General features: G+C 52.0%; 1 protein-coding gene across 4 annotated transcripts in view; it reads right to left on the reverse strand.

Moving 5' to 3' along the window:
* LTBP2 (latent transforming growth factor beta binding protein 2) overlaps window positions 1–27,945 on the reverse strand; it is a 70,891-nt gene that overhangs the window by 5,900 nt on the left and 37,046 nt on the right. The window contains exons 8-30 of one of the 4 annotated variants that reach the window (XM_077180485.1): window positions 26,698–26,800; window positions 18,124–18,198; window positions 15,084–15,206; window positions 14,459–14,623; window positions 13,401–13,631; window positions 12,835–12,857; window positions 11,115–11,154; window positions 10,612–10,695; window positions 9,461–9,586; window positions 9,150–9,278; window positions 8,635–8,754; window positions 7,566–7,685; window positions 7,238–7,360; window positions 6,913–7,038; window positions 4,443–4,565; window positions 4,014–4,139; window positions 3,794–3,916; window positions 3,434–3,565; window positions 2,348–2,473; window positions 1,483–1,626; window positions 1,022–1,213; window positions 819–899; window positions 90–218 (exon numbers count right to left, since the gene is read on the reverse strand). In XM_077180485.1, the coding sequence (XP_077036600.1) occupies window positions 90–218; window positions 819–899; window positions 1,022–1,213; window positions 1,483–1,626; window positions 2,348–2,473; window positions 3,434–3,565; window positions 3,794–3,916; window positions 4,014–4,139; window positions 4,443–4,565; window positions 6,913–7,038; window positions 7,238–7,360; window positions 7,566–7,685; window positions 8,635–8,754; window positions 9,150–9,278; window positions 9,461–9,586; window positions 10,612–10,695; window positions 11,115–11,154; window positions 12,835–12,857; window positions 13,401–13,631; window positions 14,459–14,623; window positions 15,084–15,206; window positions 18,124–18,198; window positions 26,698–26,800 (2,764 nt within the window). Of the gene's footprint in view, window positions 1–89; window positions 219–818; window positions 900–1,021; window positions 1,214–1,482; window positions 1,627–2,347; window positions 2,474–3,433; window positions 3,566–3,793; window positions 3,917–4,013; window positions 4,140–4,442; window positions 4,566–6,912; window positions 7,039–7,237; window positions 7,361–7,565; window positions 7,686–8,634; window positions 8,755–9,149; window positions 9,279–9,460; window positions 9,587–10,611; window positions 10,699–11,114; window positions 11,155–12,834; window positions 12,858–13,400; window positions 13,632–14,458; window positions 14,624–15,083; window positions 15,207–18,123; window positions 18,199–26,697; window positions 26,801–27,945 lie in introns of all 4 variants that reach the window. The other 3 variants (XM_077180484.1, XM_077180486.1, XM_077180487.1) reach the window with 3 other exon arrangements.

A 27,945-nucleotide genomic window follows, 5' to 3' on the forward strand; every position in this document is an offset into this window, starting at 1 on the left:
CTGGCCCAGCAGGGACAAGTCTGGGTGTAGCAGCACAGCTGTCCCCCCGTGTGCAGTGGGGTGCCCACTGCTCTTTGAGGCCATCTTACCAACACACTCAAGCCTGCTGGAGTCATAGAAGTATCCTGTACGGCAGAAGCACTTGTAGCCGGGCACCGTGTTCAAACACTGTCCATTGCGGCAGAACTCAGAGCCAAATATCTCACACTCATCCATGTCTGAAAGAGGGATGGAGGGAGGGCAAGTGTCTCAGGAAGCAGAGCCATGGAAGCAAGGTGTGCTGGGTGCTATACCTGCAGAAAGCTGTCACAGCACCTTGCCTGGATCGCTGACAGGTCCCTGAGTGAGCCCCCCACCTCTCCCACAGGCCCCATGCTTGGGAGCAGAGGGAGAAGCACCCCCAGGCAGAGCAGGAGGAGGGACGGTGTGAGCAGGACACTCACAAATTCATGTGTATCTTAAGCACACAACCTCCATGGAGGCAAAGTGCCAAAGACTGAGCGAGCTGGCCACTGGGAGATTAATCAGTAACTGGAAGAGCTGTGTCTTAATGGTCCCCATCCCTGGTTCATAATGGGAGACTTGCACCAAGAAAGAATGACTGCCAGCAACAAGGCAGGACTGGAGGCAGGGGCACTTCCAGCTCAACAATACTGGCAGTCTGGGATTTCTCTGGAATGGGGAAGGCAGCAGCAGGATGTTAGCATCCCCCACGATAGGCCTGGGGAGATAGTTTTGTCAATCCATTTTCATGCAGGGTTTTACATACTGCTCTCCCTCTTCCCCCGGGAAGAAATGAAAGAAAATGGTGCTAGTACCTGTGAAAGAAACTTTTCCTGAGAGCAGATCTTCCTGGGGAATATAGCCCTTCCCAAGGGGGCAGATCTCTTGGTACTCCACTGACCAAGATGCAGATGCCAAGAGGAGATAGAAAGAAAAGAAGCAGCTCGTTAGTGCAATCAAGGTGGAACTGGCAGGCAGAGCACTGGCCCTGCCTGGTGTGGTGGGGTCACAGTCCTACCTGTGCCTGGGATGGGGCAGGGGTAAGTCTCACAGTTGTCACCCCAGGCTGCCCCCACCGTACAGCAGCACTCCTCCTTGGTGATGTTCTTGGCCAGGACGCTGTCACACAGGCGGACGTCACTGATGTGGTAGTAGCACTGCTTGCGCTCTGCGCTGTCAGAGACGTGGGCTGCACGTGTGTCAGAGCCCTCTAGAAGACAGCAGAGATGGGATGGGGTCCTTGGCACCCCAACGCAGCATCCCACACCTAGGAGGTCCCAGAGCACACCCCTCACCAGCAGTGTGGCCCTCCCAAGTCCTCACTTTCAGGCTCCTGAGCTCTCCCCAGACTAACACTTGCCCATTATCTGTGCGGGCTTGTACAGCCATGTCAGCCCCTCATCTTTATCTCACCCCAGCCAGGGCTACCACGCTCCTGCTCTAGCTGCCACCCATGCTGTGTCACAGTTGCCTACTCACCCACGGCAGCTCGGGGCTTACACTGCCCTGCCTCTGTGTCGTACTCCTCGTGGTCACTGGGGCAGAGGCACAGGAAGGATCCCTCCACATTCTCACAAAGCGCAGTTCCGCACACGGCCACCATCAGCTCACACTCATTCACATCTGCAAAGCAAAGAGCAGCAGTGGGCAGCAGGAGCCCTGCCTCTGCATGGGCAGCCTGTGCATGGTCTGCAGCATGAAGCTACCCTGCAGTAGGGAGATGAAACCTGCTAGGGACGAGCTGAGAACTACATTCACACTGTGGCTCGACACAAGTCTAGCAGGAGCCTCGTGCCCTGCTCTTAGTGGATCCAGAGCCTGAACTCCAGCTTGCTGAAATCCAGTGGGTTGCTGGATCACAGAATGGTCTAGGTTTGGAGGACTCCAGTCCAACCCCCTACTCAGTTACAAGATCCCACCAGGCTGCTCAGAGCTTTTTCTTCTTGGGTCTTTAAAATCTCCAAGGATGGCAACTGAACAAACATCATAGGCAACAGTTCCACTACCTGCCTGTCTTCACAATGAAAACTTTCTTCCTTGTAATACACCCTGCCTGTTCTCTAGAGGCACCCATTAAAGTACCTTTGTAGCACCTTCAGTGTCTCCATCCCCCAAGGACCTCCTTTCTACCTGGACAGAATAGGGCTCCATGTTCACTGTTAAACACACTTTTTCAGAGCCTGGTCCTTTGCAATCCCAAAGATCTGTTGTGATAAGGGAAGGGGTTCTGACTCCATGAGCTGCCCTGTCCATGTGTGTAATTCTCAATGCATGACAGCAGTCCCTGTCTGTGGTCTGGGAGCCATCACACAGCAGGGATGGCTCTCCTTTACTGCAGACTCACCAGTGCAGTAGTGCCCAGAAGGTGAGCTCTCATAGCCACGGTCACAGAGGCAGCGGAAGGAGCCATCCGAGTTCTCACAGAAGCCGTGGCTCCCGCACAGCGTCTCATTGGCACATTCATCAATGTCTGCAGCAAAGCCAAAAACAAGAATTGTCCTAGTCCCCACTTCTCCCAATGGACACCCCTACTCAGGTCTTTTGGCTCTGACCCCAAGATCTGGGACTGGGACAGGCATTTCCTTGATGTGAGGGACTGGGTCTGGCTGCTCCAATTACCTATGAGTGTGCATGTTAAGAGAAGCTTCTTGCAACACTGAGAGCCACAAAGAAGCCATGTGAAAAGAGCAATAGGGGCAGGGTGGGAATGGGAAATTATTGGGAAGTATGGGAGGTGACTGGCAGGAGTGGCTGAGGGTAGGAGTTTCCTGCAGAGGTGTAAAGGGACACAGAGCCTACAAGCTCCAGCTACTGCACGGAAACTTTCTTGGAGCAGTCAGAACAGCTGTGTGTCCACAACCCAAGGTTCCCAAAGCCAGGAGCAGCTCCACGTGGTAAGGCTGAGTCTTAGTGCAGCCCAGAGCCCAGTGGCTGGCAGCAGCTCCTCCCTGCTGCAACCTTTCCTGAGCTGGGGGGAGCGTCAAAAAATGCAAAAACCCCTTTGCTCTTTCCTCTTTGCTGGAGCCTAGGCTTGAAACCCAGACTGACTAGTCTAGCATGCTCTGGTACCAGCAGCCTTTCCACTCACCCAGGCCTGCCAGGCAGGTGACTGGCAGTGGCCCCAGCAAGCACAGCTTACAGGGAGCTGCAGTCCAGCCCCAAGCCTGGAATGGCTGTAACCTGCCCAGGACTCTCCCCAAGCGGAAAGCAGCACAATGCAGTGTCTGTTCCAGATGCCAGGAAGAGAGAAGTCTAGACGCAAGCAGGCAGCACAGCCAAGAAAACAAATTCTCAGCATTATCTGCCTCTCCACCAGCCACACATTTCCTCCTCCTCCTCCTCCTTCTCCCCTGCGCCTCTGGCAGAGATGTTCCACAAGCATGCTGTTCCTGCCAGGGTGAGGGGCAGGGAGAGCCAGGGCTGTACTCACCAATGCAGTCACCCAAGGGGGTCCAGTGGAAGCCAGGCTGGCAGCCCATGATACAACGGTAGGAGCCCAGGCTGTTCTGGCACCGCCACGTGCCGCAGATGGCATCCCCATATTCTTTACACTCATCCACATCTGCAGGAAGGAGAGCAAGGGGATGAAGATGGTCAGATAGGGACCCTGTTTGTTCAATGCAGCACCTGGGTCTGCTTCGGCTGGCCAGAGATCTTGAACCAGTGCTAGTCCTCCTTACAAGTCACCAGCAACTTTGAGTGCTGGGAGCAGAACTGGCCTCCCCCTGCACTGGCTTCATTCGTCCCCTCAAATTCTGGGAGGCTGATCTCCCCAGCAATGAGCTCTCACCCACGCAATCATCAGTCTCCGGGGAGTGTTTGAATCCATTTTCACACAGGCATCTGTAGGAGCCTTCTGTGTTCAGACACTGGCCTTGTGAGCACAGGGACTTGTCTGCACATTCATCCACATCTGTGAAATCAAGACAAAAACATCAGCCTGGATCTCAAAGCAGGGCAGGAAGCAGAGGGCAGGACCTAAGGTTTGTTCCTGCCACCCTTCAACTCACCTTGGCAGCTGACTCCACCAGCCACATTTGAGAAGCCAGGAGCACAAATGCAGAAGTAGGATCCTTGACTGTTGAGACATTCGCCATTGGGACTACAGATCTCACTGTTCAGGCACTCATTCACATCTGCAGAGGAAGCAGAATCAGGATGGTGCACCCAGCCCTGGGGTACATCCTTCACCAAAGCCACATGGATTCCCTGTTCCCAGTCTCTTACAGGCAGCCCTCAAAGGGCTCCTGGCCCCTTATTTTCTCATCATGGAAACAGAGAGCTTCTCTTTCCATGGTGACCCCAAATTTGACTACAGCCTTATGGATGTGCCATGCACGGTGGCATCACTTGCCTTGGCACCAGCAGCCTCCCTGCTGAGAAAGAAGGGGGATCCAGTATGTCCTGGACCCAGAGGGCTGCATGGATGGGGTTCATACCTTTGCATATGGTGCCATTGATGAGCTCAAAGCCAGTCCGGCAGTGGCACTCATAGGAGCCCGGTGTGTTTCTGCACTCTCCCCCCAGGCACTGGACAGCAGGGTCCTCACACTCATCCCGATCTGCCAAGAGGAAGGGCACAGCACAGAGTGAGGCCCCAGCTCTTGCCACCACTGGAGAAGATTCCCATCCATAGAAGCATCACCCAGCTGTTGGCCTGCAAAGTGGGTTTGAGCTGTCCTCCCAGACCATCCCTTCACAGTGAGAAGAGAGTAGAGACTCCCTGTTACTGGGGTGTGCAGATTCAGCCCAGACTCTTCACTCCCTTCCATCATAGGGACCAGCAAAACACTATCCCAGCACCAAGTCAGTGGTGCCCAGTGACAGGACCAAAGGCAAGGGACACAAACTGAAATACAGGAGGTCCTGCCTGAATACTCTTTCTGTGGCAGTGGCAGAGCACTGGCCTAGGTTGCCCAAAGACATTGTGGAGTCTCCCTTCTTGGAGAAACTGAAAAACTATCTGGATGTAGTCCTGGGCAGGCAACTGTTGGTGGCTCTGCTTGAGCAGTGTGTTGATGAGATGAACTCCAGAGGTCCCCTCCAGCCTTAGACATTCTGTGATTCTGTGAGCACAGGGGTACTGCTAACACCAGTGTCTGTCTCCAGCAGAACTCTGCTCTGCATACAACAACCACCAAGAGGCCAATGCAGAGTCACAGTTGTTGACAAATCCTCCCTTCAGCCAACTGCACAAGAGCAAACATCAGCAGAGCAACACAGCACCAGCCCTGCCTTCCAAGGCTCTGCTTTCTCACTTGCCAGACTTGTCTACAATGTCCTTCTTGTGGAAGAGCTGTCCAGGGGCCTACAACAACTTTTACCCAACTGCAGAGCTCTCCACAAACCCTCTCTCACCCAACTCTCCCAGGCCTTGGCTGGAATCTGCTGTCACTCTGAGGATTTTGCTCACAGCAGAGGAGAGACCTTCCTTCACACAGAGGGCTGCAAGATGCCAGCAGACTTCCTGCAGCCCTTGAGGTAGGGGCAAGCATGGGAGAACACGGCACTGACAGGAGGTAAAGCCCTGAGACTGGCAGCTCCTGAAGGTAGGGAGGAACACTTTCCCCTTTGCAGAGCACTGAGCATGCCACAGGCACAAAGAACATCAATCCCTACCACCTCAGGCAGGATTCCCAGCTTTTCACTCTCAAAGGGTTGCAAGAAGCAGTATTATTGAATCCTTCTGGACAGGAACCAAAATCTAGTTTATTTACAAAAAACTATCACAAAACCCTTATCATGTTTCAAATATGAAACCTAAATCTACAGACAAGGCCACCAGCCAAGGCAGGGAGGAACATACCATCCTGCCATCAGGTCAGTGTGACCCAAACAATATCAAACCCTGATAAGATGCCCTCGTGAAATGGCTGGGGCAAGGTGGCTGAGCTGGGGCAGCTCATGTGGAGTCTTGGGAAAAGGGGAGGGCACATGTAAGGCATCATGGCTCTTCCATCACACCCAAAAATCAAATGCAAAATTAGTTCATTTCACACTGGCTTTCTCAGACATCAAAACAGAGAGAATTAAGGGAGGAAAACTTCCCTCTACTCCCCTCCTGGAGGCCCCCTTACAGGGGGATCCTTCTGAGAGTCACATCAAAGGCAAGATCTTACATTTGCCAGCTACGTGCAGGCTGCAGGGCTCTGCAGTGCTCCAGAGATAAATTCTCAGCACGTGGCCATTCTTTAAACAAATACCTTTGCCAGCTCTGCCCTTTCCCTTCCCTTGCTCCAAACAGGGAATTTGCATCAAGCCATCTCAAGTCCAGGATATCCCCCCTCAGTCAGCCATCAGAGATGGAGTTTTCCTGCTTGTGCTGGGGCAGTTGAGCTGTAAAGCTGGGACTGAGCACTCTCATGTCTCAGCACTGCAACCAACACAAATCAGTGCTGCTGTTAAGTCTCTGCCAGCATACCTGGCACAGCAGAGACCTTGTTCTAAGCTTTTCCTTTTAAACATGTCCAAGTTATATTAGGGACTGGAGAAAAATTATGAAACCTGGGTGCTCACAGTCTCTCCATGGGCCATGGACCCAAGGTTTCTCCTTCTGTTGAAGGCCTACATTTGATGTATATGCACACAGTTCTGAACTAAAAGACACACAACTCTGCCAATGTTTCCAGGCCTCATGTACTCCTCTGGCCTTTGTCAGCATCTTCTAGATCATCATTGGTCCATGAATCCTTCCCCCCATCCCTTCCTGTGTGAGCAAAATCACCTTCCTGCTGCTCCAAGTGACATGCTCGCAACCTTCCATGCTCTCTGCTGAACAGGAAGCTAAAGAGCTGGAAAAGGATCCTGAGGCTAAAGAAGACCTCCTGCCCCACCAGTAACCCAGCTATGGCAATGTCTCTTCCCTCATTTACTCCAGCACTCCCTCCTCTGTTCCTGGGGAAGGGATACCTTCACACATGCTGCCATCTCTGGAGACAGCATAGCCGGTGTCACAAGACATGCAGGAATAGGAGCCCTCAGTATTGAGGCAGAGTCCAGAGGGACAGGGAGCCCGAGCTGTGCATTCATCAATGTCTGCATAAACACATGAGGGAGAGAGGGATAAGAGGAAAAAATGCAGAGCAACCATGACTAAGGGACACATGTGCTGGGAGAACTAGCCAGCATGATGGCCAGGACTCAGCCAGAGCCAAGTGCTTAGGGAGAGTCTAGGGAACCCTCTGGACTGAGTGTGTGACAGTTCAGAGTGTCTGGACACATGGCTCCTTAGTACCTTGGCAGCTCTTCCCATCAGGTGCCAGCTCGTAGCCGCGGTAGCAGGAGCAGCGGAAGGAGCCATCCAGGTTGACACACTGTCCATGAGCACAAGTCCCCTCCACAAGACACTCATCCACATCTGTGTGACACAGCAGAAGGCAACATGGCATGGGAGGGTGCTCAGAGCAGTCCCTCCACACAAGCTATGACTGCAATATGCTTTGGCCAAACAGGCTGGCTGACTGCAGAAAGATGCTGCCTGTGTCCCTGCTCCTTTTGAGGCTCACAGAGAGTGCTGCCATGGGGGGCAGGGGTGCTGCCCAGAGGCAGCCCAAATTTCTCACCAATACATCTTCCGTTCTTGGGCCGGTAGCCAGCCCCACAGCTGACACACTGGTAGGATCCTAGTGTATTGACACATCTCCCACTGGGGCAAGAGCTGGGATCCACGCACTCGTTGACATCTGCCAAGAAACACAGTTCTTTCAGGCTCCCAAAGATAAACAGTGCAGCAGTCTCCAATGTCCTCTCCAGCTGGATCCTCAGAGTTTCCCTCCAGGGCACAGTGATACCCAATAGGAGTTGAGATGAGTTTTCTGGGGCTTAGACAAAATCTCTTTTGGCCCCACCTATCCCTCAGGATCCTACACCCACATCTGAGGGCTGACATAAGTCAGCAGCTAAACTCACTGCTGCAGGGTGTTGCCAAGGCCAGGAATGTGCATGGGAAGCCGAAAGGGATCAGAGAACATCTGTGCAGGGCCGTCTCATCAGGGCCTTTCATAACTATGAATAGGATGCAACCTCCAGCTCAGTTGTCCTTAAGGCAAGTGCTTTCCGGAGGCTGTGTGGGGGGAAGCAGCATTCTGTGCATGCCCTGTTTCCTGTACTGCCTCCTAAAATAGCCTCCACTCTGTGATGGAAATGAGCTATTGAGAAAGGGGAGTCTTTGATCAAGCACAACATACATTGACAAGAGTGAAAGCTTTGAAGGGCCCAGGTCTTGCCATTGTAAATGGGATGCAATGGGGATGGGTGGCCTGAGTCTCTGCAGCCTGCTCTCCCTGCAGTCCACCTGCCAGCATGACAGTTTTGTGACAAAGCCAAGGTGGCATGAAAATATATAGGCATGTCCTTCCATAATGGGAAGCTGGAATGGGCTGGTCATTGGGGAACTCCATGGAGAGATGGGAGAGAATCTTGGGAGAACTCCATTCTCTCTGCCCAGGAAAGACTGTTCCTCCTGCAGTCAAAGGAGAGGACAGGCAGTCCTTGGGGAGGGCACAGGGCAGACAAATGTGGGAGGGTCCTACCTCCCTTAGAGAAGCAGATGGAGTGATGAGAAAAGGAAGTGTTCAGCCATGTATAGAATAGGTAGGAGGGGCAGGGGTTGCTGGGAGCAGCAAGCTTTACCTTCACACTGTCCTCTGGGGCCCATGGCAAAGCCCTCCTTGCACTGGCAGTGGTAGGAGCCAGGTGTGTTGATGCACTGCTGTCCTCGGCAGATAGAAGGCTGCTCACATTCATCTCGGTCTGGCAACACACAGGGAGACAGCCCTGACTCTTCCCCCAGCAGTGTCAGGAAGGCTGGCTGCAGGAGACGACCTGCTCCCCCAGCAGCTGGCTCTACCCAAGGGATCTGTGCTGGGGCTCTTCTCTATCCCCCACCTGCCCCAGCATCTTCCTAGCCATGAAGCAGTGATCAGGGCTGCCATCACAGACTCCTGCCTGGATCATCATGGGCAAGGTCCTATCCCCGGGCAAGCAGGAGAGAGTGATTGCCATGATCAAGCTGTCTATGGCAGGCCTGTGGGAAGGGAGGATGTGCAGGTGTGCACGTGTGTGTGCACATTCATGAGAGTGTGAGGTTGAGAGAACAAAGAGGCCCTGGAGAGATGGCAGCTCTGTGCCAGGTGAACATGACTTACCCTCACAGCTTTGCTTGCCTGCCGAAACAGCCAGGGTGTACCCAGAGTAGCAGAGGCAGAAATAGGAGCCCACACTATTGATGCAGCGACCTTTTCCAGCACAAGGGTCTTTCAGGCACTCATCTTCATCTACCACCAGGCAGGGAAGGAAGACCAGCAGTCACCACCTTCTGCTTGCAGCCCCTGCCAGCCCCACAGTGCAGCAGTGGGCAGGGCCTCAGCACAGCTGCCAGAAGACCTTCCCCAGAAGGACTGAATGGGCTGCTGAGGCCCAGAAGGCAGAGCAGTTAGACCATCAATTGCCAACCTACCAATGCAGTGGAGGCGGCTGGGGTCTAAGGTGTAACCAGGGTGGCACAAGCAGCTATATCCCTCTGGGGTCAGAACACAAGCACCAGCTCCACAGGAAAGGGGTGAGGAGGCACAGCCACTGACCCCTGCAAAGAAAGAGCACAGGGTTGGGAGCAGCACCAAAAGGGTGCATGGAATCTAGTGTCTGCTTTGTGTCCCCAGCACCATACCAGGAGGCTGCTTTTTCCCTTCTTGGAGAGTGATGCTGAGCCTGCTCCTCTCCTTCAGAGAGCCTGCACCCACGGGACAGCAGGGAGGACATCGCAGACCCTGTCACCTCCTGGGGCTCCTGTGGCCTAAGCTGGCATGCCCCAGTGCCGTATATACTCACCTGCACTGCAGCCCTATGCTTTAAACTAGACCCGGCAGCAGAGCCTGACACCTGTGATGGCGTTCCTTGTGGGGTGACAGCAGGGCCCCCCGCCTCGCGCCACCCTGCTAAGCCGAGCACAGGCAGCAGTGAAGGGGCAGCGAGGCACCACACACCCCTCGGCACAAAGCCAGCGGGGGGAATGAGGGGGCAGCCCAACCCAAACAAAAGGCTATTGAGGAGACGCATTCCTCAGCAAGGTGCCTCCGCCAGGCCCGCTCCCCAAGGTGCTCCAGCCCCCGGCGCAGGGCAGGGACCACACTCCCAGACACTTGAGCAAGCCTGGAACAACAGCGGCCTTGTTTCCGGCGCAGTAAACAAGCCGCCCCGGGGGCCACATGGCTGCCCTGCGCTCCCCCTGCCCGATGAGTCAGCGCACGGCTCGGCCGGGGCACGGGGCCAGAGCCACCGAGCGGGTGTGGGATTGTCCTGCTCGACAGCCACCGCTGTGCTGGGCAGGGCAGCTGCAGGCGGGGAAGGACTCGGATATACAAACGCTTTGCTCCCCATACAGCTTCGCTCTTGTGACTCCCCGCGGCCGGCAGCAGCTGGGCCCAGGCTGGGACAAGAGTGGCAGGTCAGGGACTTTTCTTTGGGAAGTCAAGGGAGGCATGTGGGCAGATAAACAGACTGGTTAAGGGAGAGAGCCCCTGGGCAGAACTTAGGACATAATTTCACTGTAGTACCAGGCACAGAGGGGCTGTGGCAGGAAATTCCCATGACCAGTGGACACACACCCACCTGCTGGCACCTGCGTTGGAGCAGCAGCATCCCAGGTGGTAGTGGGGCCAGGCTGGCGAGGACCATGCCAGAACTCCTCTTCCTCTGCTGTGGAAGAAGAAAAGAGGTAAGTCAAGCTACCTGATCCCAGGCAGAGATGCTAACCCAAGATTTACCTGTGCTGGCTGTCCTGGCAACCACAGCACCAAAAAAGAACATAAGAAGAGGCTGCAGGGTGGTTGCAACTCTATCATCTTATTATTAAACACAGCCTCCTTCACTTGCTGGATATTCATCACCTCCCCACATTCCAATAGCCCCACATCAGCCACCCAGTGTAATGGGGTCCTCTGTGCTGCCCACAGCCAGCCCAGCCAGAAGCCTGTCCTGCCCCCCACATGGGGCTGCCATGAAGAGAGGGGTGGCCCTCGGGGCATAGCATGAGCTCCCAGTCTCCCCACTTTCCTCACTGCCCCATTCTCTTCCCCACACGTGCCTTGCCCTCCCACCAGCCTGGCACTCACCTCTGTGCACGGCAGGCTCTGCAGTGGCATCAGCAGTTCCCTGAGGGACAGAAACATAGGATTCTTGTGCATGGAACTGGGATGCAGCACCCCTGTGACATTTTCCCATCCACCTCCTGGCTCCTTTTTCTCCCCAAGATCGCCATCCTAGGAGAAGAAGCTGTCCCAGCTGGGTGCATTTGGCAGGGCTCCTCTGTTGTCATTCTGGGCAAAACAGCTTCAGGTCATGTCCTGAGGGCCACCCACAGAGGGGCTGTGGCAGCACACTGTGCAGGTGAGACCAGGGCACTGCTGCCAGGCAGGCATCTCCTCAAGGTGGCCAGGAAAATCATCCAGGCACGGTAAATATTGCCACTGTCACCAGCAGCTCTGGAGGGCTGAGGACAGCTGCTGCTTTGACCAGCCTCAACAGTGCTCTCTTACCAGAAGGGTGTTTTGTGCTAAAAGCTCTTTCTCAGCATCCCCTCCAAGCAAACCTATGGCTGCCAAAGGAAATGCTGGAGCACAACCTGAGTCCCAAGTCCCTGTTCCGTGGAGCTTTCCACAATGGATGAAGAAAACCGGTAACTGAATAATGTAAGTCATAGACTTCACATTTGGAAGCTTTGGTTCAAATTTCTGCCCTGTGTTGAGATTTCTCACATGTACTTGAGCCAAGTCACTTCATGTTTATGAAGCAGTGATAATGGCAGTACTGTCCCTTCCCTCGGAGGTGCTGCATGTGTCTGAGGGATGAGCTGATATAGCAAGAGAGCACAGAGAGATATGCTCAGGAGGGATATCACCAAACCTCTACTGACAGCATGGATCAAGAGGCACACATTTTTCAACTGAGACTCAAATGAAGTCACACAGCCCTAGGAGAGCCTAGCAGAAAATCAGTCCCCAGGCTGCTTCCATCAGACAGGGTGAATTCACACAGCCAGTGTTGGAGGCTCCTGCCCTGACTGCTCCAGTGGTGTTTCTGCTGCACTCACCTCAACACAGGGTGAGCTGGGCTTGAGCAGGACACTGGGCTCCATGACAGAAGCATGCCTAAAGCTGACTACAGCAGTTCCTCTTATCCTGCTGCCCATCAGCCCTACAGCCAGGCCAGTCTGACAGCGAGTGCCCACAACTCAGCTGTGTAAGTACAGCTGATATTAACTGAAGTTAGTGAAAGCAGAGCAAACTTGAATATGCAGCATAGAACAGAATGTCAAACCAAAATTCTTCTTGAAGTCCTTTTATAGTGAGATAGATCCTTGTTGTAATTCACCCTTTTGCTCTTTAGGACTGAGTTCATCACAGATAATCCCTCCCATCTAGAGCTTCAGTCCCTGAGAGATGCAGTGTAGACACGGCTGGAGCCACAACTCCCATACCTGCCTGGCTGAACAGTAAAAGAGTGTAAGCAGGAATAGAATCATAGAATGTTTTGGGTTGGAAGGGACCCTAAAGATCATCTATCTAGTTCAGCCCCCCTGCCATAGGAAGGGATACCTTCTACTGGACCAGGTTGCTCAGAGCCCCATCCAAATTGGTCTTGAAAACTTCCTGGGCTTGGGCATTTACAACTTCTCTGGGCAATCTGTTCCAGTGTCTCACCACCCTCACAGTAAAGACCTTCTTCCTAATATCTAATCTAAATCTTCACTCTTTTAGTTAATTTGTATGACATCACCCTTCCAGCCCATCCAGCTACCATGGATGCATCAAGCTGTAGCAAGACAAACCTTACCTGCACAGCAGGAGAAATTTCACCTGGAAAAGAAAACAGTGCATGATGAGTAGAGAGAAGACAGATAGGCATCCTCCTCAAACCCTGACTGCCCTAACTTCACCCCACCTCTAAGACACTGCCATTCAGTCCCTCACATTTGTCTGCAAGAGCTTGTTCCCAAAGCAAACACACCTGGACTCCTGGCACTGTGCAGACCCCAGAAACAATTGCTCCAGCAAATACTGGCACAAGCAGCTGGTCACTCTGCCCTCCAGCTGGGCTGGACAGAAGCCCAAGGACTGGAGTCCTAGGCTTGCCATGCAGGCCTGAGGTCCTGGTGGAGGCAGCCTGGCCAGTCAGCACCAACTGCAAAGATGCAGTTGCAGAAGCCTCAAACATTCAACCTTCTTTCCAAAGACCTGAAGACCTAGTGCCTCATGCCTCAGGAACACTACAGTCATACAGATGTAGGGAGCCCTTTGCAGCCAGAGGTCCATCCATGGTATATGACAGGACATGAGAAGTTTTCCACCCTTGCTAGGGGCCCAGATGGAGCAGCTTTAAGGAGTAGAACCCCACACTACCCTGTCTTGCTGAGGTGCCAGGGTAGAAGAATGCCTCCTGGGTGCTGCCACGCAGGCTGTCCTGCAGTTGCTGTCTCCTTGCTGTCCAGTCCAGAGTCCAGTTGCTGTTCTCCCCTTGCTCTTCTAAGCTGAGGGGCAGCTCCTCTGTCTCTGCTTTCCTCATTGACAGTCGGATATCAGAGCTGGAGTAGGTGTAGCCATGTCCTGCTGGGCAAATTTCCTTGAAGGCCTCTGTGAAGGAAAATCAAATCGAAACTCTAGAAAGCAGAGATTGGAGGCTGGTGGAGGGATCACCTGGCTTACCATACCCAGACATGATAGTGGGACAATGGAATAAAGGAGTGAAGATGGGCAGGCATGTATGTGAGTGCAGGTGCCAGTTTCCCCAATCCTATAATTTTCTGTAATTTCTAAGAGTTAAATTCTTAAAGAAACACATCTCAGTTGCAGTGGGTGGATGCTTCAAGTGTAAGGAATGTGCTCACAGAGCAGGGTGGGTTTCTCTCAGGCATTCCCAGACCCCAAAAATGAAATCCCTTCCCATGGTCAGTACTGCTAGAAAGAGATCATGCCACAGGAAGGTCCAAGCTGACCAAGGGAGCAGATAAAAGCAAACCTGGAGTACATCAGCACTGAGCACTCTGCACAGCACTCAAGATACTCTGCACAAACCACCTGAACATTTTTCTGGTCCCTGAGGATTTTTGTGCTTTTCCTTCCACTCAATCCCATGCTGAGATACTCAAACTCATCCTCACCTGTCTTTCTTCCCATCAAAAGATGTAGGACAGAAAAGGGCTGTTGAATAAAGCCAGGCATACACATGGCTGTGTTCTCCCTGTGGTACAGAGTGGTTTCCCATTACGGACTGCTTAATCTTCTCAGTATTATCCAGGTCTGCTTCCTGGGTTCTGTACCTTCTCCCAGGACAGCATTTGTGCTGCTTAGCTCTGGGCCCTGCAGCTGTCTGTGTCCAGGCAAACCCCAACCCCAGTCTGTGTCCAGGCAAACCCCAGCCCCAGTGTAACCCGAGCTGAGCCGAAGCAGGTCCATCTCACCTGAGCCGGGCGTGGGGCACTCCTGGCAGCTGTCGCCCCAGCCCTTGCCGACGCGGCTGCAGCAGCAGATCTGCTGGGTGATGCGGTGCGGGAGGGGCAGGGTGCACACGCCTCCGGCTGCCGAGCGGTAGCACAGCCCCTGCTCCATCGACACCGCCTTGTCCGCTGAAACAAACAGCGTGTCAGGGACGGGGGTGCCCAAGCTCTCAATGAGACAATGGGGGCACTCAGCTCTCTCCCTTGGCTCTTTCTCTGCTTGTGCCTCCCAGCCTGCCCAAGGGCTGCCCTGTCTTCTCTCCAGGACACCCCCTGGCCATCAACCATTGGGCCTTTACCCCAACAGTGTCATCCCCCAAAAATCCAGCTCATGTGGGAGTTCTCTCATCCCAGGGGGCTGTGTTCTCTGCTGCCACACCACATGCACATTCTCTTCAGCCTCTTCAGGGACCATGCAATGTCCATGGAGAATGATAAATTCATGACTGGGACCCATTGCGCACAAAAGTGCAGAACAACCCTGCTCAGGTACACTCAAAGGAGATGTGAAGCACGCTGTGGCTTCCACTCAGCCATGGGGTCCTGCTCAGGGCCCTCCCCAGACCGAGGGGTTCCCTGGAGCACTTACAGACGCAATGGCTGCGGGATGGGTCTAGCATGCTTCCAGGCTTGCAGGTACACCGGAAGCTGCCACGGGTGTTCATACACTCGGCATCTTTGCAGAGGCCCTGCATCAAGCACTCATTGATATCTGTGGATAGAAGAGAACCTTGTGAGATGTGAAGAAGCTGAGGGTGAGCTAAACTCCCTACGCAGTGCCTCCCATTCAGGTGCTGTGAACCAAAGGGGTCCCAGCTGGGCTGGTGTCCGAGGCAGCCTCTACACCAAGCAGCACAGTGGGGACCTCTGTGGTGACAGTAGTCCCACATCTGCAGAGCTTGCTTGCTGCAGCTGCAGGATGGCTTGTGGATGACTGCTCTGCTTTTTGGTCCTCGTGTAAAACAGATGTGGCCCCTACAGTGAGCCACTCTGTCAGGGTCACTATTACCATGGCTGTTTGCGAGCCAGGAATGGTGAGTCCTGTCCTTTCTCCTGATTCCTGGTACTGCTTCCATAGAGTACCTGCAGAGGATCCTTGTTGAGAAACTCGGTGCCAGCATGCAGGAAGGGCATTGACAGATCCCATCCAGAGGCAGAAGGGTGGTGGGCCAACTGTGGCTCACTGTGCCTTCTTCTAAGAACAGGGTGAGCAAGTGTGAAGTCATCATATTCAAGCCCTGCCTCAAGTTCTGCCTCTAGCCCTGACTCAGCACTCATCAGACACAGTCTTTGCGAAGAAACTGGGTTTATCCTAGGGAAACACCATTGGGATCATCCATTTGACCTGCAGTAAAGGCTTTCCTACAGCAGCATGTACAAATGTATGAGCTAAGCTAGAGAAGACATTGGCAAAAAGTGCATTAAGGGGAGCTGAGGGCAGTTTTCAGATAGAGAGTAAGGAGGAAGGTGTCCTCATGGAATAATGCAGCCTTCTATCTTCACTAAAGAGCTTGGCCCAAAACAGTCAGAATGCTGATGAAATGTGCTGTGTCAGGAGGCACAAGCAGTGCAGGAAGAGCTGGATGAGACACAGAGCAGCAGGACTGGGAGTAACTTCAGCACAACCCTGAGACAAACCACAGGAACGTATACTGCAAACTGAGAGGTGAAAGCCATCAGTGAGAGGGTTCAGGGCCCACTCACTGCTCCCAGGACAGCTCTGAGCTGCCAAGACCAAGAAATGCCAACGTGATGCTAGGCCAAAGACACAGGGCAGTCCCAGTGCCAGTGTACATGGCCCTGGTGAGACCTCAAGTGCCCTCAGAGCACTCAGTGGTGCTCTAGGAACTGTTTCAAGATGGGTGGGGTGGAAGACACAGGAACAGCTTTCACAGCACTGCCTTATTCCTCAGAGCCAAAGCACTACTGCTTGGTGGAGGGGGCTGTCTTGTGAGGCACACAGCTAGCAATGACAGCTGAAGTTCAGACTTAATGACCTAGAGGTCCTCCCCACTCCTGTGCTCTAAAACTCCTCCATTCATCCCATCAGCTGCTCCATACACAGGTAAGACATACAGGGCCATGAAGACCAGGCCAGAAGTTAAGTCAGTCAGGGGTACCAATGCTACAGGGATCTGCAGAAGGAAGGAGGAGTAGGATTTCGCTGCACCACGTAGTGCAGCCAAATCCTCTAGTGCCTTCCTCTGCTGGAAGGCACTAGAGAAAACCCTTTCTGTCCATACTGAACAGAGCAAAGTGGGCTTCTGCCAGGGTCCTCCTCCAGTCACAGTTTTTTAACAATAACCCACAAAGCCAGGTAGTCTCCCCTCCTACCTGGGCTGGCAAAAGAAGACCCCATGTAGCCTCTCCTACATCTGTCCACCAAATTGCTCACTCTGGGCCCTAAAGTGAGGTGCTAAGGCTTCCTGACACATAGTTCTGCTGCCACAGTAGAGATGGGAATAGCACCTTGAAGCAGTAGTGTCTGAAGAACAGAACTTCTCCAGTCCAGCTTACAAAGGAGTATCCAGAGGCACAAATCTCTGGTTCATGCTTTTTCCTGTGCAAAAACATCTTCCTAGCCAAATCCACACTGTCATCTCCCTCTGCTTCTCTCTGATCCACAGGGGACAGAAATCCAGAGCAGGCACTGCAGATCTCTGCTTTCTGACATGAGTCCCTCCAGCTGCTTTGTTCCCCCAACTTGTATTTTATGTCTCTGGGTAGCTCCTCATAATCACAGCACTGTCTGTGGCCACATAAGGGATGAGATCTGAGCACCAAGCTGAATAGTTGTTGTGTTGTTAAAAGTTCTCCCTCAGGACAATGTGGGCAGGTTGAATCATTAATTAAATAAGCAGGGTGGAAAGTCCCAGCTAAAAGAGATGAGTCATTGGACTGCCAGCCCTGGGTTTGCTCCCTGCTGCATCTGTGAGATGACACCTCTCAGCTTTTCGGGGATCACGAGAAGGGAACAATAAAATTCCTCTTTAGTCAGAGGACAGAAAAACACAGTATGGGTCCAAGAAATGCCAAATAAACACGAACAAGAGAGAAAAGGGGAGAGATCGGTGCCTTCCTCATATGGAACTGAGGGACCACAGAAGTGAGAAACAGATCGATCCTGGCAGCCTGGGGCAGGCAGGGGAGCCTAGCAGCATGAACAAGTGACACAGTCAGAACAGAAGGCATCGCTTTTATGGTACTCTCCCACTTGTAAATGTTCAAATTGGCACTATCCTACTTGTAAATGAACAAATGAACAAGCTGATAACCTTCACAAATATTTTTAGGAAACAGAATTTCTGTTGGCTTCAGACCATGGAAGAAGTGTTTTTACACTCACATTTAACAGAGCATAAACACAGGTCCTTATTGGGTCAGTAGGACTTAACAGGGGAGTTTCCTTGTACTGGCCCAACTATGTGCTCACTGTGCTTGTCAGCAGAGTCACACAGTCCTGTGTTACCTGGTTTTCTTTTATTCTTGATGACAACATGGAGATTTTTTTAAGTCACATTCTTTGCAGAGCTATACCAGGGATTTAGATAAATGTATTTTGTGTAGATAATTTCAGCTCTAACAGTGAGTGTGAGAAGGAGAAAAACAGATGAAAGCAGCATCCTTACCTTGGCAGTGACTCCGGTTCAGCCTCTTGTATCCCTGGGGACACTCCACCTGTCCATTCTCAATCACAGGGTGTGCTGGGGAAAAAAGCAAACAGTGTGGGACAGTGGCACTAGAGCCAGCCACCAGTGACCTCCCTTCTCTGCCTTCCTTCCAGAGGGCAAAGTGTCCCTAGGCCTGCCTTGGGTGGGCTTCTGATGACTCCCAGGGCAGAGGGAAAGGTAAGAGCAGCCACGTTATTCATGCAGTGTCTTCTGCTTCTTGGCAAGTGCCAAACTGGTGACCCAGAGGTGCTGCCTGTGCCTCATATCTACCACTATGTCACTTTGTCTCCTTCTAGGTCAGTTTGGATAGCCAGGTGGCACATGACAAGGGAGATCAGAGTGAAAGAAATGGCTGAGGTTCTTGACAAGCTGATGAAATAACAACTCAGGCCCTGTTTATTACATTTCTTTTTATACTGCATGTGATTTCCTGCCCCAATCCCTCTCATCAAAGAAAAATTCAGATTTCTGCTTTAAATAGTTTTGTGGGTTTCAAAATGTTCTGTAACATGCACAATTAAACCTCTCCAAATTTTTTAAAGGCAAGTAAAATGTGGCTCATAAATTCCTAGGAAGTCAAATTTAGGCACTGAATTTTGGAGCAAGGAAAAGGGAATCTGAGTGGATGGGCTGGGAAGTGAGTAAGAATGGGGTGGGGGGGGTAGGAAGAAGGGTACTTTGCCTAAGGTTGGGATTTTCCCAGGGTGGGGTTTCTTTTACAATTTCTGGATCTTTTGCTTGGGAACAAGGAGTGCATCCAACAGCTAAGAGACTGCCCAAGCATATTCCAACCATTCTTAATTTCTCCTGCCTGGCATCAGTAGCTCACTCCTTGGTGTCATATGTAGAAAGCCCTCCATGGCAATAGTCATATCAAGGGTCTGGCAGATTCCTTACACATTGCAACTTCAAGAACCAGGGACAAACTGAGACCATCCTTACAGCAGGAGATGCTTGGCAAGAGCCTGCAAAGTTTAAGACCACAAAGAAAGCCTGCAAAGTTTAAGAACACATTCTGGGGCCAGAGAGCAGGCATGTCCATAACTCTTTCTCCTGAACACTTGAACTCTATAAAGCAATTTAAGGCCATTCTAGGACAGTTCTTCTAAGGCAAAAGTCAGAGACTAGCCTCCTAAGATAAAGGTGCTTAGGAAATAAAAGACAGGAGAACACATCATTACCAGCGTGTTCCAGGAAGGAGAACAGAAAACCTGGTTTTCTCAGGTATATTAAATGAAGCTACAAGGTTTTCCACGTGTACATTGATCCTCAGCAGCTGAGTGAATGACAAAGACAAAAAAAAATCTATCTTCTACAGTTTAGTCATCAATTGTAGGCAGCAAGTGCTAACAAATATCTGGATGATAGGGATGAGGGAGCTCCTGGTGATACTGGGAATCCCAGGGTACCTTTCCAACCTTCTGGGAAGGTAAAAAACCCTCTGGCTTATGGGCTCCAGGTTCAGTACCCCAGTGGGATTTCAGGTCCTCCCACACCATAGCTTGTGTGCTTGGGGCTGCCGACAGGCATTAACTGTGCTTGGAAGCATCTGTCAACCTCAGCACAATGTGATAACAGACACTCAAATGAAGCACCATTGTTATGTGCAAGCCCTCTGAGCAGAAGCCAAGCGTGCTGGAGATCAAACAGTGATGATGTGTCAGAGCCATGCTCCCCCTCTGAAAAGTTTGCAGAGAAACAGATTGTGCAGCATCCCTCCAACAGATGCTGCTGGGGAGAGGGCAAGGCAGAAAATGCCAGTGGTGGGCAGATGAGTTGCAGGTCTGTGCCACCTTAGCACTTACCAAACTCCAGTTTGGAGAAACCTCTCTACTTCAGCAAATCACTTGTGAAGCTATGGACAAACGTCTTAACTCTGCAAAGAAACCCATGTTCCCTGGAAAGAACAATTGTAATGTAATGTGAGCAGATCTCTCTGTACCAAGAGGGAACCAAGAGAGTTTTGAAGTATTGGTTGGAGGCTGCCTGGATCTATCCACAAGGGAAGACAGTGTGTGGCTGCAGGAGGATATAAGCTATTAACTCTCAGCTTTGTGCTTGGTTTCTTGAGTAGAGGACTATTTCCTTCCACACACTCAGATGTGGCCAAACAACAACAGAGATGGTCAAAACCTCCTGAAAAAAAACCAGCCTAGGACACCTAGGTTTTCTGCAAAGGTGATCAGCATCCAACCTTCTCTCATGCAGCTGTTGGGAGGCTATTCCTCTGGAACCCACCAAAAGGAAAAAGCTAATCTGATGATCAGAGAGGGCAGAAATCTGTCACATCCAGAGCTGAAGGGGCCCCAGTCTCCTGTGTCTGTCTACACTCTCTCCAAGAAGGGTTCTCCCAGAGCCTGAGGCTAGGGATGGAGCAACTGAGTTGCATCTGTCAGGCAGAGAGATTTCAGCCTTGCTGAGGGCAGGGAGCCCTGGTTCCTCATTCAAGGCTGTGATTTCAGAACCTTGCCTCCTGGGCACTTCAGCCCTGAGGACACTGTGCCAAACCAATGTGGCCACCAGGAAGCTGCACATTAGGAGTCCCTCTTGGCTCTCATTGCTTCCACTATCTCTCTGCAAGCTCTGCAAGCACCAGGCATCCCTGTCAGGGCTGGGCTCATACAAAGGAGCATGCATGCAATAGGCTCACAGGCTCAGAAAGGAGGTGAGTGTGAAGCAGACACAGCCCAGGACTCCCACCAGCATCTTTGTCCCCAGCTAGAAAAATACTCAAGTAGATCATAATATGAAAGGAAATGAATAAACGGAAATTGGGCAGAGGGATTTTGTCACCTAGCAGGGTAGTCTTTAAGCAATTAGGCTAATTTTTCATCGCTTCCTAGGAGAAGAGATTTTACCCTCAGCTCTGGCTGCCCAAACATTGTCTGGAGAAGCTCAGGGTGATAGTGAAGTGGAAAACTTCTAGAGGTGGTAGGCACAAGGGTGTGAAGTGAGACAATGTTTGTTGGATGAGACATTACATTAGTCCATACAATACCACTCTGTTAAAAGGGGAAGAAGCAAGCCTGTGGTCAGGTGAGAAGTGAGGAAATGCCCATTTCCTGAAAGCTAGCCCATTTATTTTGAGTCTTTCCATCTACCATACTAAAGACATCAACTCACTGAGAAACCTTGAGGGTGGCTGTGGTGCCTCTGCTAGTCCTGGGAGGTCAAAGGAGCTGGAGGGAATGGCCTCATGACACCTAGAGAAATGGGGGCGGTGGGCTCAGTTAAGCCACAGCCTGGTTAAGTGTGAAGCAGAGAAGATCAGCCTCCACTGCACAGAGGACATGAGCTGCTGAGCTCACTGGCAGAAGATCAGAGCAGTTTGGGCCCCACAGCAGCCTCTGGAGATGTATTAGAGGTGCCATGGCAAGAAGTTAGGCTGTGGCTGTGGGGATCAGCTGAGTTCTAACACAGAATGGACAGAGGGAAAGAGACAAATCCTTCTGTCCAGGTCTGTCATGACTGCTCTCTGGATGGTCTGTTGTAAGGAGGCTCCAGCAAGACTTTCTCCAATGCCCCAACAAGGGTTATGATAGTAGTGGTGGGGAGGGCATGCACCAGTGCTACATCTGTGATACGCAGTCCTCTGGCTCTACTCATGATCAGTAAAAATCTTGAAGGTGCAAAAGATGCTTGAAGGAAAAAGACTCTGATATTTCCTTTTTGCCATTTACTGTTTCAACAGAAAGATCCTTATTCTGCTCCGAAGATGGCTTCCAACTCCAAGAAGATTCTTTGTACCTAAAAAACCCTAGTTTTGTAACACTGTGCTGCTGCGTGCTGCTACAACAATGCTGTACATGAATGATGAGCAAAACGAGCACTGTGCAGAACAAAGCACTCCTGAAAATGCTGTGCTTTCCCAGGTTAAGTATTGCTTTCTGTAGTACTGGAACGACCTTGCAGAGGTTTCAGCTTCTTTCCCCACCTCCAGCCTTTCTTTACTGTTCTGCACAGATTCCCTGTGGCACATGGTAACAGTGGCCTCTGTACTCTCCTTCCCATATATCCAGGGATTTTTTTCCTGTATCCTACCCCATCTGTTCCCAGGAGCAGAGCAGGAGGCTGATTTCCAGGGACTGCCTGTGGCTGTTTCAATGCCTGCAGGCAGAGTGCAGGGGAGGCTTGCAGAGCCACTTGGCGTTCCTGACATGATGGCTCCATGGGTGAGCTGCCACCCCTCTCACAGTGGGAGGTCTGTTAGGGGAGTGCTGCGGGTGCCAAGCCAGACATTACAAGATCCAACTTTCCAGTGAAATTCAGACTTTTCTCTAGGACAAAAAACTTGAAAAAACACGTGGAGTGGGAATAAAAACAAAACAATAGCCTTCAAATACTTGTTTCTTAATGCAGTTAAAACCCATAGGAGGAGAGAAAGCAGCCCAGGAAGATCTGCAGTGAGCACAATGAGTGGGTGCACAACCCAGTGCATGCTCAGGCTGACTGCAGCTGGAAATAAGGGACAGGGGGCACTGAAAAATCAGGACCTAGAAAATGCAGGTTTACTCCTGCACCCAGAAAGTCTGTCATTTGCACAGAAGGGTGAGACTTGTAGCTTCTGGCAGTACTGCAGATGGTGTCCACTGATATGGGTGTTTTCCTGGAATGCTGCTGGTTCCAGAGGTGTGTGGTCTCATGGACAGGGGGGAGGTAGAAGAGCAGGGCTGTGATACCCTCTGGACAGAATTCTCTGCTACCAGTTTCCTTTATCCCCATGTGCCTGAGAAGGGCCAAGGCTTTGGGAAAACCAGTATCCAAATCCACAACTGCCATGGGGTATGTGTCGACCTGTAGCTCCAGTCTCATTTGGTTTAATTTCTACAGACCATCTCTTAATATTGTTCCAACATGTTCTTTCCACAGACCACTGTATCCCCCAAAATAACACACGGTCTGGCAGGTAAGCAGGAGTAGCTCTGCCCAGCAGTGTACCTGCTACTAGCCCCACCTCCTGAGCTTGCCACAGGACAGGACATTGCTTCAGTGCAGGCTCCTCACCAGCCCTGCTCAACTACTGTGTTTGTTCCTGAGTTCCCTTTCAGTCACATCCTAGTGTATCTACTTCAGCTGCTTCATCAGCCTCTAATTCTCTTTACTTTCTATCAGTCTTCTCCAGGTTTTACCTTCCAGCTCCTGTTTGCCCCTACCCTTCTGTTCTAGCCTTTCAGTGTGTGCTCCATTGCTTTCTCCAAGTACAAAAGATCCAGGAGGGTCACTGAATGTCTCCACCTGATTTATCCTATCTTGCAACACAACACATTTCATCCACCAAATTCTGGCCAGAGCTGAAGGACTGCAGCTGCATGGCAGCATGCAGATGTCCTGCCACCCTCCAGGGCCCTGTCTCTGGCTCATCTCTTTCTCTCATGGACCAGCGACAACCAGCCTTTGCTCCAACAGCTCATGGAGCAAGCCCTTGGCTCTCCCCCTTCTCCCTGGGCTGACTCTGACATGTCATGGGGGTCCTATCTTTAGTTCTCACTTGCATGAGCTCCAGGAACTTCTACTATAGCCTGCTGGAACACCCACCTCTGTGCCCACTTCTCTGAAGACACTTAACAACATACAGCCCCCCAGCAGCAAACCACACAGCCTGAGCATGGCCTAAGGAAATAGCTAAGACTGAAGTAGCACTCACTACAGAGACTCCTGGCTAGGTCAACCCTTAATTTTGAACTCAACTTTTAACATGGTCTCATTAGGACACAGACAAAGCATTTGAGTGCCTTGGCTTTTCTGATACTGAGCATAAAACATAAAAAATAGCGAGGATTGGTCATGGTAAGTTTGCTCGGACAGATGCCTGCCTCCTATTCATCTTCTCTGATGTCTTTCCACACACAAACATGTACCAAACATGAAAGCTGCAGACGATGGAGACATCCGGACGTATCCAGACTCTACTAACAATCAGTGTCTCGGGCAGACAGTCAATCCAAACAAGTTCCCCATTTGTCTAGCTCTTGCCTGGCTGCACTTCTGTACGTTTGTAAGTGTTTACACTGAACTAGCTTCTGCCATTTCTGTCTCTAGTTGCTGGAATTAAATTCCCAATGCTGTCAAGTCTGCTCTGCTCCGTGCTTCCCTGGCACTCATGAGAGCAAGGAGTTGTCTCTGAAGATCACAATGCTAAGAAGAAAGCTGGAAACATACACTGGACATGTTATCTCTGTGCACGAGACACCAGATCACTGAACTACAGCCCAGTGACTTTGAGTGAGCACAATACAGGCCAGCAAGACCATAAGGCAGAAGGAATGTGAGTGTGGGATATGGTCTACAGGCAGGAAGTAGATGAAACAATGCCTTCACACTGGCATGGAACTGGAAACCCTGGCAGACAAGGCACAAGGCAATGACAGGTCACAGTGCTTGGTGGCGCTGTTAAAGAAGTAATGTCACTGAGAAAGATCTGTTTTGCTGACTCCATTCTGGGGTCAGCTATCTTGTGTATGAAGACAACATGCCAGAGAAAGGCATGCCATCTACCTGGGCCTCTCACTCCACAATCCTGGGCTCTCTTAAGATGCCTCCATCATGTGTCTGCCTTACAGCTCCTTACACCAGAGATGGCCAAAGCTGCAAGATACTTGTATACCATAGAATAGGATGAAAATGGCTCCTTCAACTAGCCTGAATTCCTGCCAAAATCACAAAAGCCATTAAGTCTCCAAGGAGAAATTTTATCACCCAAAGCCAGAGGGAATTTCTTGTGGCACAGGAATACAAAAGACCCACATACATTTTTCATAGCACCCTGGAATTAAACTGAAAACAATGCCAGACAGACATCTGTTCACTCAGTGAAAACCAGCAGTGACAACTTGCCTTGAGTTGCAACTGCTCCTGGGACACAGAGCATGCATTGAGCTGTGAGCTGTGGAGCCTGCTGGCAGCTAGGAGTCATGTCTTAAGTGCATTTGGTTGGCTGACTGCAAGGAGCACATGGGAGTATTTTGTGTCTGTTTTCACATCTTAGAAGCCTGTAATTAGACACATTTTGAAGCGCTAAGTCCAGCAGAGCAAATCACTGCTGCAGCTTTGGCTGCATTCTCTGCAAGCACCTTGCATCCTGGCATGGAGAAGAAGAAAGGAGGTGCAGAGTTTTTGCAGCAGTCTGCAGCCCAACTGAAGTATTAAGCAGCCCCCTGCTTTTTAATGGAGGGGTCACAGAAAGATGGGTGAGAAACAGGGAGACTGCTGTGGGATGGGGAAGAGAAAGCCATGACTGGGGTTAAGAAGGTCAGGGACAAAGAAGAGGGGCTAAGGCCTGTGTGGGGCATTTCCTTGTTTGTACAGAACCTGCAGACCCCAGGGTCACCCCCACGCCACAAATGCCCAAGACTTTTTTGGGGCTGGCACATGGGCCACAGCACAGCCATGCAGCTTGGGAAGATGACAGCAATCAGAGCTCCTAAGATCTGGACTGGGTTCCAGGATGCTGACAACCTCGTCTGTGATTGCAAGGAATTTGGCTCCAGTCAGCCCTACCCCTGGCTGAGTAGGAATCGAATTGAGGGAGGATAATGAGACACAAATTCAGCTCTTGGGAATGTGTGTGTAAGCGAGCAGGAAAAACTCTGAGCAGAGCTAGAAGTCACCAGCACCACACTTGCTTGCAAAACCTGCTACCTTGGATACCTACACTGTACTTCAGGAGTCCAAAGTCTCCTGAATCATGGGGTCTGTTTTGTTTAGTTCTTTGATCCAGTGAAGGGATGTGATTGAGCAGACAGGCAGCAATGAAATGGAGGGGGCAGGCAGGCAGACAGGCAGGGAAGAGGTGAGCAGCTCCCTGCCCACATTCCACCAGGTGAGTGCACCTTGCCCTGCACCACAGCCAGTCAGCACTGGATGCTGGAGCCATTGTGCCCAAGGGACTGCTTCCACTCCGGCCAGGAGTCCTCCTGTATGGCTGCTCCACCACAACACAGGATGTGACTGTGGTAAAGGGGCCATGCTCGTCATGAAGCTCCCCGAGCAGAGCAGATGAGGAATCCCCATCTCCTGCTAGATCAGTCTGTCCAGCTCCCAAGTGCAGCAGAAACAGAGCTGGACGCCCATGCCCCTGGAACGGACCCCGGGTGTGCTCCTGCCAATTGTTTGATGTAGTGTTATTTCCAGAGCCCCTGCCAAACCCGTGTTGGGCCCAGAGCAAGCCCGTAACTCTATAGGGCCAAGTCTGCAGCCTCCTTCTCCAACCTAGAACTGCACCTCCTAAACCCACGGCTGCTTTTTTCCTGTTTCTCCCTCTGAATGGGGCTAGCATGGTGGGAACCATTGGCCACATGAGCCTGGGCCCAGCACCCAACCAAGAGCACTGTTCCCTGGTGGGCTGGGGCAGCAGCTGGCATGGCCCTGCACTCACCTGGGACATGCTGCCCATCCCCGAGGGCCAAGGAGAGCCGTGTATCAAGACCCACAGCTCTGCTCCTTGCCTCAGCTACACGAGGCAGCCCTTTTTCTTAGCGAGGGTGCAGGCGGTCACTCATGCTGTCCCAGCTCCTGGCCAGCAGCAGTACTCACCTGGCCGGGGGGGACAGGCCAGGCACTGGTCCATGCCCCAGAAGAGGCCCACACTGCCACAGCAATCCTCCAGCTTGGTAAGCCCTGGCAGGGGGTTGGTGCACTGTGGAGAGAGGAGCAGATCAGGCTTCTGTGGGATGCAGAGGAAACATGTGCCCAGCTGGTAGGACAGCAGCAGAGCCAGCAGAGGGAACAGCTGTCTGGGGTCAGAGACTGGCATGGCCCTCTTGGCACAGCTCCCCACTGGGACACAGCGGGACCAGGGATATGGATTAAGATAGTAAAAAGTTGTGCAGACAGAACCTCCCTTGATTGCACCCTTCAGAGGGGAAGGGGCCATCAAACAGAGCAGAGATGAACCAGAGATGATATCACCTGGCAAAGCCCCAGAATCAGCCCCTTGCCTGGCTGATTAGCCTGTGAAATGGGTGCACCACTCCAGCCTGGCAGGGAGCTTGTTGTCAGGCACTTTCCTCTGCTGAATGAGTCTCTCTTTCCCCCCAGTGTCGGCAAGGCCCTCTGGATTACAGGCTCCCCCATCGGAGCGGAGCCGCTGGGCCGCAGGCTGGGGCTGGCGCCCGTCCAGGCACGCGTGGCCGCCTGCCCAGCGCTGCATACCGAGCGCTCGGCTGCGGCAGGCAGGCGGGAGAGGCAGGCACTCCCCGCCCAACTCCTCACCCCCTCCCAGGCACGGCATCACCCCAGCTGGGTGAGCTGTGAGCACAGCAAGGGTACCCCCTGCCGCCCCTAGAGCATCTCTTACTGCCTCTCCAGGCATCCGTAAGCATCTCTGTGCGTCATCATCCTCTGCTCCTAAGGTCGCAGCACTGCCATCCCCCCACAGAGAAGCAGGGCTTTTCCAGCCCCAGGTTCTGATCTCCTCTCTTTTTGCACTAGAGAATGGCTAAGAATATTTTCTGCTAGAAACGACTTGGACAGGAGTGACTGAAGGGTGGGATGGGAACTGGGAGCAGCCTCCCCAAAAAGGCTGGGGAGCAGTGGGGAGGGGGCTGAGTCCCAGACTGGCAGGCTGGGGGTCTCTCTGAGCACGAACTGCTCTGGGGGAGCTCACAGGTGTTCCTGTGGGTGCCAAAAACCTCCAATGCTTTTCCAGTGACGCAAGAGAAACATATGGGGAAAGACAAAATAAGAAATTACAATGACTGTGGGACAGGGGTGAGAAAGTCCCTCACGTGCATTTGCTTCCCAAGCCCCAGTTGAGCTCTCCAGGAAGGCATGGTTCCATGG

Source organism: Agelaius phoeniceus, chromosome 6 (assembly GCF_051311805.1).
Source record: "Agelaius phoeniceus isolate bAgePho1 chromosome 6, bAgePho1.hap1, whole genome shotgun sequence".
Classification (NCBI taxonomy): Eukaryota; Metazoa; Chordata; class Aves; order Passeriformes; family Icteridae; genus Agelaius; species Agelaius phoeniceus.